The 13,902-nt window shown below is 39.2% G+C and overlaps 1 protein-coding gene across 1 annotated transcript in view; it reads left to right on the top strand.

Moving 5' to 3' along the window:
* Window positions 1-12,131, top strand: part of LOC144803432 (uncharacterized) — a 119,000-nt gene extending 106,869 nt beyond the window's left edge. The window contains exons 3-4 of the mRNA XM_078671866.1: window positions 8,568-8,825; window positions 12,016-12,131. Coding sequence (XP_078527992.1) covers window positions 8,568-8,825; window positions 12,016-12,131 — 374 coding nt within the window. The remainder of the gene's footprint in view (window positions 1-8,567; window positions 8,826-12,015) is intronic.
* Window positions 12,132-13,902: the final 1,771 nt, after the last annotated feature.

Here is a 13,902-nt window from a genome sequence, read left to right as displayed (position 1 = left end):
TCCATGATTGAGTTCTTATCTAAGTGGATTCCGGATACGCTTCACTTATCTTTCCTCAGAGATTTTGAGATTGAAAGAGCACACCGTGTTCCAACGTTCCGTTCTAAGGCAGCCACCCAGCCAAGAGCAATCATTTTTAAGCCCTTACGGCATCAACACACTGAGCTGATTTTGTCTCACATGCGCAAGATTAAGCAACTCATTTGGGAGGGCCATCGCATATCTATTTCCCAAGACTTTGCCAGAGACACGGTCATTCGACGGAAAGGCTTCTTGAATCTTCGAAAACGTCTCACTGACTTGGGCATCCCTTTTTCCTTTTCTGGTCCGTCCAAGTTTCGCATCACATATAAAGGGCGTTCCAGAATCTTCGACGAACCGGCGGACTTGGCGACGTTCTTGGATAACCAGGAGGAGATAGAGATGGAAATTCAAAGATCAACTTCACAGGCTCATGGTGCCTCAGGGACCTGATTTGTTGTTTTCTCTACTTCTGGTTGTATCTTTTTTTCTGGATGGTTACCTCCTCTTTTTTCTCCAGCCATGTTTCCATGTTAATCTAATCCTCTGCTATCATACGTCCTATTTCTTTTCTCCTTTACATACTATTCTGTAAGTGCTCCTTCTTTCTCGTATCCTACCTCTCCTTCTTTTTCTTTTTCTCTTCTTTTTCTTTCGAGAATATTATATTATTTTTTTTTTAGATCCTTTCAATTTTTTCCTCTTTTTCTTTTACCCGTCTTCTCTGATCTCTTTAGTTTTTGTACCTCCTTTTCTGCTCCCTTTTTCTTGCTCCTTCTTATCTTTCTTACGGTGTGTTTCACTTATATTGTTGTTGTTTCAATTTTCAGGCTACCTGCATTTTTATAGATATTGGTGGCAGATTTATTATCTATGAATTAAGTGTTGTTGCTTTTTTCAATAACTTTTGGTATTACATTTGCATTACACTATGGTTCATTGTAATATGGTGGTGTGGACTTCTCCTTCTTCTTTCTGCTCTTCTGCATCTTCCCTCTCTGTTTCTTCCTCGTTTCTATATACTGCTTTCATGCACCTTTTTTTTCTTTCTCATATCATTCCACTTTATAGTATAGTTATAATTAAGTGTTTTTGTATTATTCCTATGCGGCTTCAATACATATTTATTCTTGTATTCACAAATTGATATATGTTTTTTCAAGATGTTTCGTACATAATTATGCTTTGCTTACATTTTATATTATTGTTATTTACTTCACGAACTTACTCTCGTTGTGGTATTGTTAATCTACTCTGAGTGGTTTTAGTCTTCTAATAGCAATTTAGTACTTCGTTATCAAATGTACTTATATGAGTATGGTTTATCTATTGCTTTTTAGCTCATTGACAGTTGTCTTTTATTACTGGGCTATTCGCCTTTACCAACTTTTGCTCCTAGTACGGGTCTCCTACTCGCCCTTTCCACGTTCCCCCTTGCATGATATGGGTCTCTTTTAGACCTTCCCCTCTGCCTCGTTTCTTTCTCTTCTCTAGTCTTTCTTCTCCTCTTCTGGCTTTTCTTTTTTCCTGGTTCTCCCACATGGATGCTCCCGTACCGTCTATTTTGCTTAATGGTTGGTCTTCTGTATTTTTGAACTCCACCCCCTCTCTGTTATCAATGTTGTCTTCGTTTGTATCCCCTTCCGTTATATGCCAGGTTTAAATGTATTATCCCTTAATGTTAAGGGTTTGAATCACCCGGTGAAACGCTCTAAAATCTTAGATTATTGTAAATCTCTCTCGGCGGACTTGGTCCTCTTTCAGGAATCTAAGATGGCTAGTAGAGAAGCGTTATTCTTAAAGAAAGATTGGGTGTCGGATGTGTCTTGTTCGGATGCTCTTGGTAAACGCAATGGTGTGGTTACATTAATTTCGAGGAATTCAGGTTTATCGATTCTCTCCTCTGAGCATGATTCTGAGGGTCGCTGGCTCTTATCTAAATTATCGGATGGCCAACATGATTTGTTTGTTATGAATATCTATGCTCCGAATGTTGATAACCCTGCTTTTTGGAAATCCATTTCTAAAAAATTGCATGATACCCCACATGCTGGAAATCTTATTGTTGGTGGAGATTTTAACTTACCTATGGATCCTTTATTGGACAGGAATTCTGCGTTTCAGTTTCGTCCACCTAAAGCACACAAACAGATGCTTAACATGTGTTCCATTGCTAACTTGCATGATATTTGGCGTCTCCATAATCCCACTGCTAGTGACTTTTCTTTCTTTTCCTCTCCTCATTCCTCATTCTCTCGTATTGATTATCTCCTAGTTCACTCTTCTCTTGTCTCGGCTTCTTCTTCCCCGCTCATACATCCCATTGTTATCTCGGACCATGCTGCGGTCACTTTTACGCTCTCGTCCTTTGCTCCGAAACCACGTGGTCGTTCTTGGAGACTCAATACGGAAGTGTTACATGACTCTGCCCAAGTGGAAGAATTTTCAACGGATATAAACACTTTTTTCCGTGAGAATGAGGATTCTGTATCTTCTCCAATAGTTTTATGGGACTCTTTTAAATGTACTTTCCGGGGCCAAGTTATTGCATGCATGGCCAAACGCAATTTAGCGATTAAAAAAGAACTTACTGATTTATCGTCTGAGATTAAGAATCTGGAGGCTTCCTTTAGACATACTAAAGACCCGACTATCCTGCAACAAATTAAGCTTCTAAAATACAAATATAATACAATTGTCACTAAAAGAGCTCATATTGGTTTCCAAGCGCAAAAGTCCAAAAAATTACTCTTAAAGAATCGGGCTGGTAAACTTTTGGCTGCTACATTAAAATTCCAAGATTCCTCCTATAAATCCTCTCAGATCTCTTCTATTACAGATCATACTGGCGCTAAAAAATTCCAAACTGAGGACATTCTTGAAGTTTTTCGTGATTTCTATAATAAGTTGTATACCCCCTCTAACCAAGCCTCTTTTGACACCTGCCAAGATTTTCTAAAATCGATTCCAATTCAATCAGTCTCAGAAGAAGATCGCTCCACTCTGAATGAACCTATCTCACCTGAGGAAATAGTTTCTGCCATCAAGGCCACCCGTTCGGGGAAAGCACCTGGCCCAGATGGATACCCGATATTATTTTATAAAACCTTTCTCCCGGTGCTTGTTCCTAAGTTGCAGGCTGTCTTTGACGCGTTTGTTCGTAATGGTTCTGTTTCTGGTACGGCTGCTGAAGCCACCATAGTAGTGCTCCCAAAGGAGGGGAAGGACCATTCGGACCCTAAGAATTTCCGCCCTATTTCGCTTCTCAATATGGAAGCGAAGATCTTTGCTAAAATCCTGGCTAAACGTCTAGAATCTTTTATTCCCAACCTAGTCCATCCCTCCCAAACTGGTTTTGTTAAAGGTAGGATGGCAAGAGACAATATTCGCACTTTTTGCCATATTATTGGGGCGGCTAAGCGATCCCAACTACCTGCTGCGGCCTTGGCCCTCGATGCGGAGAAGGCCTTCGATAAGGTTTCTTGGCCTTTTCTTCGAGCTGTCTTACATGCACATAACCTTGGGGACTCTTTTATTAACATGGTAATGTCTTTGTACTCCCAACCTAAAGCTAATATTAGAGTTAATGGTTCTACATCCTCTTTTTTTAATCTTTGCCAGGGCACGAGACAGGGATGTCCCTTATCCCCTCTTTTGTTTTTATTATCTATTGATCCTCTCCTTCGGCTGATTGATTTACATCCTGATATCAAAGGGTTTTCTTTTGGCCCTCATTGTCTTAAAACTGCAGCCTACGCTGACGATGTTCTCATTTTCTCGGATGACATCGTGTTAGCCATTCCTGCTATCTCTGACACCATTTCTTTGTTTTCTAAGGTCTCGGGATATACCCTAAATACAGATAAGACAGAACTGTTCCCCTTAAATGCCTACTGCTTTCCTGCTCATATGGGTTCGGCTGGCTTTAAATGGCAAGCTACCCATCTCAAATATCTAGGCATTTATTTTTGTTCTACGCTACATACCACGGTTACTTATAATGAATCCCAAACACTTGCTAAAGTTCGTCGTCTTCTGGACACATGGTCTCCAAAATATATTTCTTGGTGGGGTCGCCTACAAACCCTTAAAATGATGATAACTCCGATTATCAATTTTGTCTCTTCCATGATTCCGATTAAATTATCTGACTCTTTTTTTCGGGAACTTGATGGTATCACCTCCAAATTTTTATGGAGTGGCAAACGTGCTCGGTTAGCATATAAATATTTACGTAGACCTTGTGATATGGGGGGTTGTAATTTCCCGGACTGGGAAAAATACCAGACTGCTTTTTTGGCCTCCCAAGGTGCCCTTTGGTTTTCTCCACCAACCCGTCATATTCCTCTATGGCTACTCATAGAACAGGATTTAGCTGCGCCTCTACCAATTGCCTCTTTTTGTACTACTTCCACTCTACATATTATGTTCTCCCGATCTATCATTATTGATACAATTGTCGCACTTAAGAAAGTGGATAGAAAGATGGCATTTCCTCTGCACAAAACTAGATGGTCTTCCATTTGGCGTAATTCCAAAATTAAACTCAATATCACTCCCACACTTATGTCATACTGGGCGATGAAAGGTATTTCTCTTGTACAACATCTGTATGATGATTCTGGTGAGCCCTTACCTTTCTCTACTTTAGCGCTCAAACATTCTCTAACAAATCTAGATTTCTACACTTTTCTTAAAATCAAGGTTGCGATCTCAAAAACTCGTCTTCATCCCTCCTCGTCCACCGTCTCGCTGTTCTCTGTTTGGCTCAAAGCGGGTCATGTTGCTTCTCACATATATAGGTTTCTATCCTCTACTTTGCTTCCTGATCAGACGGTTGCACAACAAAAATGGTTGCGTCACTTTGATCACAATATTACGGACCATATTTCCACCGAAGCTTGGCAATCCATTGGCAAATTAGCGTTACGTAATAAGATAGCTCCTTCCTTAATACAGTCCAAGTTTTTCTCGCTCAATCTACTCCACTGGACTCCGGTACGTCTTCACTCCCTCAACCTTAAAGAGGATGACCTCTGTTGGAGTTGTGGCGTTGAGGCGGGTGATTTTCCACATATGTTCTATGACTGTTCCTTACTTAAACCTTTCTGGGTCCTTATTCAGCAACATTTGTCTCTTATCTTTGACATTGAGCTCCAGCTCTCTTTTCCTTTAGTTCTATTAGGCCCCTGGGCGGCTCCTACGCCTCTTCCCCTTGATCCATTACAATTACAACTCTTAGACCTTCTTCTATCTGTAGCGGTCAAAGTTATCCTTATGGAATGGAAATCTTTCTCGTCTGTCTCATATCATACTTGGTGGGCATGGGTTTCCTTCTTACGCAGTGCTCACACCTCAGTAGATCTAGCACACCTGTCGCCTTCCATCTCTAAGGGTGTTTGGGCTACTCTGGATGAATATATGGAACTCTCTGCGAAAGGTGTAGTCCCTCAATTTCCTGTTGTTACGTCTACCTAATTTTTGTCTGGTAGTTGCGGTACATTGGGTTATTCCTGTGGGATTCCTTCTTTCTTTCTTTCTTCCTCTTTCCTGTCCTCTCATCCCGTTCTTTCTTTATGTTGCTTTTTTCCTTTCTCTCCTTCCTTCTTCCTATGGTTCTTATTCTCTTCCCCTCCCCCTATCCCCATATTAGGGATTGATACGTTCTAAGTTCTGAACATTGTACTCCATTATTGGCTCATTTCATTACCTTCATATTGTTTGCCTGTTTTCCACTTTTACTTACATTGAGCTTTGTTAATGATCAAATGATGCCCATGGTTTCGCATTCCTCTCATATTGGAATGTATCGCCTCTTTGTATTTTGTTTGCTATTATTTGACTCACTATTTCTCTTAATAAAATCTTCTTGAACAAAAAAAAAAATTCATAACCCCAGTTCTACTTATTGGATATTTGTCGTTGTGGTCTTACTTTGCTTATAACAATATAATCTATTTTTCTAAACCTACGTGGAGTAGATTTGTGGCGTTTTCATTGTGTTTCTGTGTGTGTTGTGCAAATACTTTACACGTTGCCTCTTTAGATAAGCTTGACTGCTCTATGCCAAGCTACCAGAGGGTGAGCACATGTTATATTTTGGTTGTATCTAGCTTACCCTGACTAGAGTGGAGGCTCCTGCTTGGACAGGGTGCATACCTCTGCCAACCAGAACCCCCAGCACTTAAAGTACAGTTAAGTATAACTGGCACCCCGCCATGCACTGCTTATGACATCACATATTACATCACTCATAGCATGTTCTATGACATCATTTGTGACATCACTGATGACATCTCAAATTATGTTACTGATGACATCACAGATAACATCATCTACAATTCTTTTGCACAGAATACACTCTAAACTATTATGGCTTTAGAGGACTGAATGTAATTACAAAATAGCTCAGAATAATATAAAGAATATGTAGTATTCCTTTCATCATCTTGTGCTTGTTTTCTCTGCTCATCTTAGAATGTGTATATGTCACAGTGACAAGCATTCCACTTGTCACTGTGGTTTTGAAATATGTGTCAGTTGCTGCCAGCTGTTACCGGAGTCAACACTCCTGCTGCGCAGCACCTGTTTAAGATAATAAAGTTATCTTAAAAACCTTTTATTGTAGCTTACCAAATACTACAATATTTGTGGCGACGATCGTAGAAGGTGCCTGCAGGACCCACGATTTAAAAAAGGAACTCGACAAAGAAGACACGCACAGAAGTTTGACCGGTGATGATTGATATCACGTCGGAGTTGAGATGCGTGTAAGACTTTCCTTTTCACATCCATGAAAGCGCATGAGGTACTGTTCATATTCTTTAAAAAGCGGCAGTGGTGTGTTTCGTGTACGTCATCGTTTGAAGGTGAGAAGAAACCTCATTCGTCTTTAAGGTACAACTCATACGTTAAAAAAAAGTACAAGTAAACGTTAAAACAATTTTCATTGGATGAAAAGCAAGCAACAAGAATTAAGCGTTTTCAATTGGTGGAAGTCTAGCGAACAAGTGATTGGTCGGCAGTTCTACGTCACGATTTAGGTGCGTAACGCGCTTATGCCATCAGATCACCGACTTCAATTTCTTTTTCAAGACGTGCAGTGTCAGTTACGAGTATCTGTTTCAAAGAGCATCGTTATTTTAATTAAATCTCAGTAAACACTGTATACATTACGATTACTGGTACGAATTGTCAACGCTGTTCATCAACATTGCTGCATTGCTACGATTTTTGATTTTGCTGTTGTTTTCCACTACGGATCGGCTGGCATTTAAAGACACATTGGGATACAGCAAAGCAAAATAAGAGAAACTGCAAATATTTAAAGACGCATTGGGATACGGTAAAGCTAGATAAAAGAAACTACAAATGACAATTTATTATTCTCTTTAACAAGTTGTTACACAATTTTCCTTATGAACTGCATCGGGAATTTAGTGACTTAAAGCATATTTTATTTGGTTTTTTTTACAGGTGGTTTAATGTCACTCTGATTTACAACAACTTGTAGTTGATATTTAAGTGCACATTGCAATAAGAGATTAGCTTAAGCTTTTATTTTATTTTATAAGCAAAACAGTTTTCAGTATTTGAATAGGTAAATGTTGATATAATCTTGCTTATCAGTTTATAGTCCTTTTAATATATTATATTGTGTGGCAATCACTTTTACAATGCAGTCAGTTGCACCACCTCCGCCTTTCATAGAGACACCAGGGGATCCACCAATACAGTGGAAAAGATGGTATGATGCTTTTATCACAAATATTGGTGCCATTGGAGGTTCACGTTATAGGGCTGAAAGGAATTTTTTTTATTGTTGAATGCTTTAGGGTTTGAAGGAAGAGAAATCTTTAAACATTTACCTGCCTTAGTTCGTACAGCTGATGAAGATGAGATGGATGAGTTTAATGAAACTGTAAAGAAATTAGAATTGCATTTTGATTTTCAACCTAGTTTAGTAGTAATTAGACATAAGTTTTTTAAAAGAGACCAAAGAACTGGGGAAAAGATAGAAGATTTTATTTCGGCTTTACGTGTGTTAAGTGCTGAATGCCAATTTGAAAATTTTAGAGAACAACTTATAAGGGATCAGTTTATTTGCAAATGCACCGATAAAAGCATTCAACAAAAGTTACTTTCTTTAGGTAATCCTACTCTTGAGGAAACAATTAAAATAGCGAAAAGTATTGAACTCTCTAAAGTTTCAGGAAAAGAGCTAGATGAAAAGGGTGTATCAGGTAATTCTAAAGATGAATCTGTAAGCGTTGTAAGGTTTAAAGAAAGTAAAGTTGGTAATCACTTACGCAATGAAAATAAGTTTTTCAAACAAACTAACATTTGTTTTAAGTGTGGATATGCACCCCATTTTAGAACAGGTCGTCCATGTCCTGCTAGGAATGTTAATTGCAGGATATGTGGGAAATATGGTCATTTTTCAAAAGTTTGCCAAAATGTAAAGAAAAGTTCTGACTTTGCACATGATCAGAGACAAAGTAACAAACCTTTCTCTTCATCTTCTGTCGCAAATGTGTGTACTGCAGAGTCAAAGAGCGATTCATTGGAAACAATTGAAGACGATCTCAGAGACATGGTTGTGGTTGTTACAGATGTTGGCGTTGTTAATGATCAATTTGCAGAATGTGTTGACCCATATGTGGAGATTGGTATTGGTACAAAGGTCTTGTATCTACTAGTGGATTCTGATGCAAGAATCACCATGATTGACCAAGAGAAATTTCGTGAAGTTTGGGGTTCAAAAACACTGTTACCTCCTGATAGGTCTCCTGTGTCGTATGAAGGTAGAACTATTGAACTGGTTGGGTATTTTGAGGATACTTTGGAGTTTAGAGGCAGGAAGATTTTCGGGAAAATATATGTTGCCATCAAAGGACTGAGGGGCATATTATTAAGGGGGTTTATCTCTGCTTTTTTGGCTTTACAAGCCAAGAAAGCGGAGATAAAATTATCTCCCTATTACCTAGCTGTCGCTAACACCAGTTAGCGACAGCTAGTAGGAGATAGCGACCATCTTGGGCCCCACTTTGCATGTCAGTGATATTTATCACTAATGACATGCAAAGTGAGCGTGCCAAGATGTTAGCGACTGGAAACAGTCGCTAGCATCGCTATCTCCTATTACCAACTTTTGGAGATATTCGCGCTAAGCGCGAATATCTCCAAAAGCTAACACCTGCCCTGAGCAGTTCTTAGCCATTTTATCCAATGGGAGGTGGATAACATGGCTAAGAGCATTAGCTCGGTAATGCATGAATATCGCTGACTTTTCAGCGATATTCATGCATTGCGGCCGTTTTTTATCGCATTTGCGATAAACCTTGGTAATACCAAGGTGGTTTATCTGCGATAAAAATCGCCGCAGCTCAGCGGTAAAATTTTGTCTCTAACCAAGCAATAGCGATAATTATCGCTATTGCTTGGTAATATGCCCCTGAATATTCTCGGTTGGTTCCATCAAGGGTTATTCAAAATGATTCTCAGAAGCTAGGTAAGATTAAGGGTTTTACTCACTGCATTAAGGTTAAAGATGGAACAATACCTGTCAAGTACAAGCTCAGAAATGTTCCATTTAGCGTGAGGGATCAGTTGGAGAAAGAACTTAAAGATTTGTGTAGTAAGGGAATCATTGAACCTATTGAGTCTTCGCTTCGGCTTAGTCCATTAGTGGTTGTTAAAAAGAAAAATGGCGACCTTCGCGTGTGTGTGGACTTACGCAGCTTAAACAAAAACATATGGATTGATTCTCACCCCCTTCCAAAAATCTCAGACATGTTGTGCATGATTAATGGTTCCAAATGGTTCACAAAGTTGGACTTAGACACGGCCTGTTATCAGGTTGTCCTAGATCCATCTTCTAGACACTTAACAGCTTTTGTCTCACCTATTGGCTCATTCCAGTACTGTCGAATGCCGTTTGGTCTAGCCTCCGCTGCTGCGGTTTTTCAAAGAATCATGACTAATCTTCTTAAAGATATAGATGGTGTCGTTGTTTTTCAAGACGACGTACTAGTTCATAGCCAAACATCAGAGGGTCATGATAAAGTGGTTTGTTGTGTTTTAAAAACTTTGTGTGAAGCAGGTGTGGTTTTGAAGAGGGAAAAATGTGAACTTTTCAGTTATAGAAAGAGAGTTGTTGGCATGTTGGTGGGCCATAAGGAAATTTTCACCATATGTTTGGGGAAAACATTTCAAGCTATGTACGGATCACAATCCCCTTGTATCTATCCTTGCGGGGGATAAAGTGAAGGAACAAATGCCTAGAATTGCGTGTTTATCCACCGAGCTTTTACAGTTTGATTTTGGGGTAAAATTCATTCCAGGATGTAAAAATGTTAGAGCGGATTATTTTTCAAGGCATCCTGTAGAGTGTGATGATGGTTTTATGGATGATTACGATGAGGATGATTGTTTTGTGGCTGCTGTTGTTTTGGATGAGATGTGGGCTATAAGTGAGGGAGAATGGAGAAATAAGTTGTCTGAGGACACTCTTCTTGGTGAGGTAATTAAATGTGTGAGAGGTGGTTGGCCCAAAGAGAAGAATGCCCATGTTTCTCTTCAGACTTTTGTGAAGGTAGCTAATGAGTTATCTATTGAAGATGGCTTATTGATGCGTGGAGATAGATTGGTTCCTCCAGATTCTCTGAGGTCTAGGTTAATTCAGGGTGCTCATGAAGGCCATTTGGGCAGAACGTTTACAAAGAAAAGAGTGAGAGAGAATTTCTGGTGACCCAAGATGGATAAGGACGTTGATACTTTTGTTGAAAATTGTGCTATTTGTTCCTTCTCTGAGAAAAGTTTAAAAGTGCGTACACCTCCCCTTCAACCTATTGATCTACCTAACAGACCGTGGGAGAAAATTGGTATTGATTTATTAGGACCATTTAATACCCTACCTATGAATGCTAGGTTTGCTATCATTGCCATTGATTATTATTCGAAATGGCCTGAGGTTCGTTTTATTAATGAACCCAATTCTGTTAGTGTCATCGATTTTCTGAAGGATATATTTTTGCGAGAAGGTTGTCCAACCACATTGTTAGTGATAATGGTTTACAATTTGTCAGTCAAGAGTTTGAGAGTTTCCTTTTCCAAAGTGGCATCAAACATTGTAAGAGTGCCCTTTATCACCCACAAACCAATGGCTTAGTGGAACGCATGAACCGTGTAATTAATAATTGTGTACAGTGGGCTTTAACTAGCCAGTGCAATGTTCAGAATGCGGTAAGATCCATGTTATGGTTTTAGCGTACCACACCCCATACTTCCACCAAGGTATCTCCTTTCGAACTCCTTAGGGGTAGAAAACCATGCTCAAAAGTTTGCCCTGGTTGGATGGCCAGATAGGTTAAGATGAACACTTTAAACAATGTAGACAGTATTGTTAGAGAGAATGTTTCTCATGCTCAAAGTCGACAAAAAGAAAACTTTGATTTCAGGAAAAGTTCTGTTTCACAAGTCATAGAGATTGGGGATTTTGTTTGGATTAAGATCCCTACACATGTGAAAAAGGGTTTGTCAAAATTTTCTGAGCCCTTCAGAGTTGACAAGGTTTGTGGTAATTCAGTAAGGGTTAACAACAAAAATTGGTGGAATTTATCCAGAGTGGTTAAGATAAATAAACAATCAGGACATGTGGGGAATGAGGAAAATTATGAATCTGCTAAAGATTCTTTTGTTTCTCCATCATGTAAAGACTCTAATCCAACATGTGATGACACTATTGATTCTTCTTCTTCGTGTTTACGGAGAAGTGAGCGTCAACGTTTCTTACCTTTAAGATACCAATGATAATTGATAATTTTCAGATGTTCTGTTCTTCAATTTTTATGCACTGAGGTCAGAGTTAAAATGTTCACTTTGCTTTTGTTTTTTTTCATTGTGTTTTTTTTGTTTTCTTTGTTGTTTTAAGAGGAGGAGGATAATGTAGTATTCCTTTCATCATCTTGTGCTTGTTTTCTCTGCTCATCTTAGAATTTGTATATGTCACAGTGACAAGCATTCCACTTGTCACTGTGGTTTTGAAATATGTGTCAGTTGCTGCCAGCTGTTACCGGAGTCAACACTGCTGCTGCGCAGCACCTGCTTAAGATAATAAAGTTATCTTAAAAACCTTTTATTGTAGCTTACCAAATACTACAATATCATTAATCCCTTCACTGCGGGGCAGATTCCCCTGCTGTGCTGGGGGGCGGGAGGGGCGCGCACAGCACCCCGGTGCTCATGACGAGCTCAGCTCGTCATGAGCCACGGTTCTTGTGTGCTCATGATGAGCTGAGCTCGTCATAACGACGCCCGTTCCTCAGAACACTCAGCACAGCAGGGGAATTATCCCCGCGTGTGAGTATTCTAACGGTCATGACAAGCTCAGCTCGTCATGAGCACACGGGAACCGTGGCTCATGACAAGCTGAGCTCGTCATGAGCATGGGAGGGGTTAATGCCATCACGGATATGCTATGTGCAACATTGACCCTATGCCATACACTTCACAGGTAGCTTAGTTCACATTAACAATCAACCACAGATATATGGGAAATCCTCATTGCACAGGGTGTTCAATATGTATACAAATGTTCATAGAAAGCCAAGAACTTCATGATTCTCAATGTCTGTTCAAAAATGAATGCCTTACAACGGACAGCTTTCATCTGTATCAAACCCCTCACAGTCACCAAATCTATATTGAGAAATGAAGTTGATATGAGTAGAAAAGTGGATACTGTAGTTTACACTCTACCACGGTGTTTGCAGACAGTCAAACTCTCATGAGAAATACACCAAAGAAAGACACTATTTTCTTAAAATAACCATAGTCGGAAGGTTCTAAAGATATACAACCTACAGTCTTCATACTGTGTTACTATGTTATGTAGAAATTGTCATACTGACACGATTCAGCCTATTAACTCAAGGCTGCTTACAATACTTATTATCTACTTTGAAGAATATATGCCCTGTTGTAAACTTTTTCTGTAGAACCAAAAAACTTGTGTGGAACATACTGGACACTAGTCATCAACTGGTCTCTGCACACAGAGTTACTCTTCAATACAAAGATTTATAATATGTTCAATGGGCCCAATTCACAAAGGTAAAATAAGACAAAAGTCTAACTTTACGACTTTCGGTATTCACAAAGGGCATTTATGAGTAGTAAAGTTAGACTTTTATCTCAGTTAAACTTCAGACCAAAACTTAGGTTTAACTGAGGCAAAAGTCTAACTTTATTACTAGTAAATGTAAACTTTGTGAATATCGAAAGTCATACAGTTAGACTTTCGTACTATTTTACCTTTATGAATCGGACCCAAAATCTCTACACACCTATGATGCATTAGGAGCACATATGTTTTGTAAACAATTACACCCATTAGCTGGACAAATGGCGTACAAAATTAGATACAAAAGTAATATGGTATTTACTCGCCACTATGTAAACTACAAAAAAAACTAGCACACTCATTGGATGATGTCATCAGTGATGCAATCAATAATATAGTTTGAGATGTCATCGGTGATGTCATAAATGATGTCATAGAACATGTCATGAGTAATGTAATATGTGAGGTCATAAGAGGTGCATGGCGGGGGCGCACCTTATAGTTAGCTAAGCTAACTATAACTGGTGAATGTCTGTGTTTTTTTAGTTCAAAACGTTAATGTTGTTACTGACAATATTTAGCTAACTATAATGTCACTTTAACCTTGGTGTTTTTTTTCCAGTAAATTTCTAATTTAAAAATAAACAAAAACAGATCTTTTCATCACACCTATTCACAAAGGTTTCAGCTGTGCATGACGGGGGGTTGGTTCCAAGGCCTGGGTGCAGCAAAGTCCCCCACAAGCAACCAACCCCACA

This window comes from Lissotriton helveticus, chromosome 1_2 (assembly GCF_964261635.1).
Source record: "Lissotriton helveticus chromosome 1_2, aLisHel1.1, whole genome shotgun sequence".
NCBI lineage: Eukaryota > Metazoa > Chordata > Amphibia > Caudata > Salamandridae > Lissotriton > Lissotriton helveticus.
Note: the sequence above shows the minus strand (reverse complement) of the source record. Positions and strands in the feature narration are given on the sequence as shown.